Source organism: Chiloscyllium plagiosum, chromosome 7, assembly GCF_004010195.1.
Source record: "Chiloscyllium plagiosum isolate BGI_BamShark_2017 chromosome 7, ASM401019v2, whole genome shotgun sequence".
NCBI classification, from domain to species: domain Eukaryota; kingdom Metazoa; phylum Chordata; class Chondrichthyes; order Orectolobiformes; family Hemiscylliidae; genus Chiloscyllium; species Chiloscyllium plagiosum.
In genome coordinates, this window is record NC_057716.1 from 104,894,053 (window position 1) to 104,897,329 (window position 3,277).

General features: G+C 43.4%; 1 protein-coding gene across 3 annotated transcripts in view; it reads left to right on the forward strand.

Moving 5' to 3' along the window:
• Positions 1 to 3,277, forward strand: part of LOC122551826 (serine/threonine kinase 11 interacting protein) — a 120,410-nt gene that overhangs the window by 23,602 nt on the left and 93,531 nt on the right. For all 3 annotated transcript variants that reach the window (XM_043694317.1, XM_043694318.1, XM_043694319.1), the window contains exons 3-4: positions 1,536 to 1,738; positions 2,564 to 2,638. In XM_043694317.1, coding sequence (XP_043550252.1) covers positions 1,536 to 1,738; positions 2,564 to 2,638 — 278 coding nt within the window. The remainder of the gene's footprint in view (positions 1 to 1,535; positions 1,739 to 2,563; positions 2,639 to 3,277) is intronic.

Sequence of the window (3,277 nt, forward strand, 5' to 3'; positions counted from 1 at the left end):
TGTTACTTTCTCCCCACCCCCACCCTCCTCTAGCTTATCTCTCCACGCTTCAGGCTCACTGCCTTTATTCCTGATGAAGGGCATTTGCCCGAAATGTCAATTTCGAAGCTCCTTGGATGCTGCCTGAACTGCTGTGCTCTTCCAGCACCACTAATCCAGAATCTGGTTTCCAGCATCTGCAGTCATTGTTTTTACCTCAGTTATCAAAAGTCAGGCATTTGCATAAGACCTTGCATCACTTCAGGATCTCTCAATGCAATTAATAGCCAATGAAATGTTTTTAAAATGTTACTGTTGTAACATTGGAAATGAAGCCATCTTTCACCTAGCAAACTCCTACAAATAACAACTAGATTATTTTGATTGTGATGTTGGTCAAGAGATGAATATTGACTCAGGACAGTGGAAAATAAGGCTCAGTTCTGAAAAATAATCATTGGTTTGGGGGCATTGACCCTGTTTTTCTCTCCAAAAATGCTGTCAGACCTTCTGAGTTTCTCCAACCCTTTGTTTTAATTTCAGATTTCCAGCATCCACTGTATTTTGCTTTTATTTTAATAAACCAAAGCCCCTTTTGAAATTGGGATCTTTTTCTTTCACTTGATGGAGACAGACAGGGTTTTGGTTGAGCATCCTATCGAAAAGGCAGCACCTCTGAATGCAGCAGGCCCCCCGTCCTGCACTGGGAAGTCAGCTCGGATTGTGTTAGCAAGTTTCTGGAGCAGACTCAAGTGGCTAATTCTGACTCTGAGGAGTGAGTGCTCATAATAGAGCCACAGTAGACTTGAATTGTATGCCAAATGCAACTCACTAGTAGGTCATTCAGTCTGTTATGCTTGTGCTGGCTCTGGGAGACTCTGCAATTAACCCCACTCTGCATGCTCTTTCTGTATAGCCTTGCAACATTTCCAACCCCTTCTGGTGTTTGTCTATTTTGAAGGTAATTCCTACAGCTGCTTGCATCACCCGTTCGAGTAGAATGTTCCAAGTTGTAACTGAGTAATTATGTTTAAAAACATTTTCTCGTGTCTCCTCTGGTTTTTCAGAAATGTAGTGCTCAGAAAATGAATAGAAGGGGTGCGATTGCCAGAACCAGGAAGCTTTGTTTCAGGATAAGTAGTTGGCCAATTAAGGCAGAGATTAAATCTTTCATCACTGAGAGTTAAGAATCTTTAGAAATCTGCGTCCCAGAAAACAGTGAACACTATTATTGAGTATAATCGCAACCTTAAATTAACAGATCTTCGGAATCTGAGGAAATTATGAATGTGTAATTGGTGAGGGAAGGTAGAGTAGTTCCAGATGATAACTGGTTTTTGCAGAATGTGAAGAATACTCAATGTCCGTGTGGCCAGCTTTGGTTTCTGTCTCATTCCTCCTTGGATTAAGGATCAGGAACATTTTGTCCAGCCCACTTGATGCAGCAGTATGTTCCTCACAGGAGTTGAGGGGTCCCTATCTTGGTTCATGAGGGTATCCCACTTACCAGCAGCTTTGTTACATATGTGAATGTGTCTCTGGTGCCCTTTGTCCAGGTGACTCTGTACTGAATGGGACAAGTACTCTGTCGCTGTTAACTGTTGGCCTCCAGCTCCTCCACAATCTCTTTGAGCAGCACCTCCTGCCACGCAAGTACCAGCATGGGTTCATCGCACTGCCCTCCCACCCTTCTGATACTGTCTCCGTCCTTGAGGTGCAGTTCCTTTTCGATGTTCTACAGAAAACCGTCTCGCTGAAGGTTGGTGAAACTTTGCACGTTTTATTTTCTGTATGCTCATGGATTTTAAGACTGTGGCTTGAATTTTCATTGATGACATCATTGATCATGTTTTCTTCCCGCTCGGAAAAGTCTTTCTGATCTTCTTAGATTGTATACAGAAGCTTTTGTAAAGTTTATTTTCATCGAGATAGCAAAACTTTCTCTATGCTGTCCCTATCAAACACTTCCATGGACAGCATGGGCTTAGATGCTGAGGAAAGCTCTCTCTATGCTACACTAATCCCACCCCCCCCATCAAACACTCCCGGACAGGAACAGTCCAGGGTTAAATAAAGAGGAAAGCTCCCTTTACACTATTGTGTTTTAGAATCCTGACGTCAGAAAGCTCTCCAAGTGTTTCCAATAACTGGGTTTCTGCTCTCTTGTGTTATCTGGTGCAGAATCTAGAATACAGTCCAGGCACTAGGGGGGCAAGCAAGTGAAATGGTAGCACCTCTGTCATTTGGCAGCTATTTCTATGAATGGAACAGTGAAAAATTATTTTACCTGCATTTGTGGAACATTACAGTAACTTCAATTTTTTTAAAAGTCTTTCCTTGGCATTATCAGACCGATTTGGCCCGTGGGGGGGCGAGAGACTGATGTACACATTTGTGGGAGGGTGTTAGGAAGACAGGGACGTGGGTGAGCACATACGTGCATCAATGGTGGGAGCTCTGGGAGGATGTTTGCACACACTTGTTTTTGAGTGAGGCGAGAACAGTCAGTCTGTGTTGAGCAATGGGCTATATGTGCATCTTTTCTTCCTCAATCTCTGTAAAAATACTATCTTTTCTCTTCCAGTTGGTACATCCCCCGGGTCCCAAACTTCAGACACCTGTGAAGATCATGGCTTTTAAATCTCTCCGATTTTTAGAGGTATGTATGTTGTGCCATTCCCTTCCAATCGGGGTGACTGGTTGGGTGGCTCTGCTGTGTGTTTGTCTGTAGCAGACAGCTTCCTGGGATGGAGTCATTGACCTCAGCTGCTTCCTCCCTATGGATGAGATTGTTCAGCTGCAATACCCTTCAATTCACAGCATCAACTTGATATTTAAAAAGCACCTTTAATGTCATCAGACTTTCCGTGTCTCACTATCTGGCTGTCGCTAATGTATGGGATCTAACCCAGTGTGGATAGCAGCTCATGAATATAAAGTAATTAAGCAAGCCCAAGATGCATCATCAGACACAGTATGACACCCACTTTTACATTAGGTCAAACAACCAAAAGCTTGGTCAAAGTGTTAGGTTTTAAGGTCTATTTTGAATGAGGAAAGTGAGGTGGATGTGGTGTAGTGAGGGAATTACTCATACAGCATGGAAACAGACTCTTAAATCCAACTAGTCCATGCCAACCATAATCCCAAACTAAACTAGAGCTCTGGATTAGTGGTGCTGGAAGAGCACAGCAGTTCAGGCAGCATCCAAGGAACTTCGAAATTGACGTTTCGGGCAAAAGCCCTTCATCAGGAATAAAGGCAGTGAGCCTGGAGCATGGAGAGATAACCTGGAGGA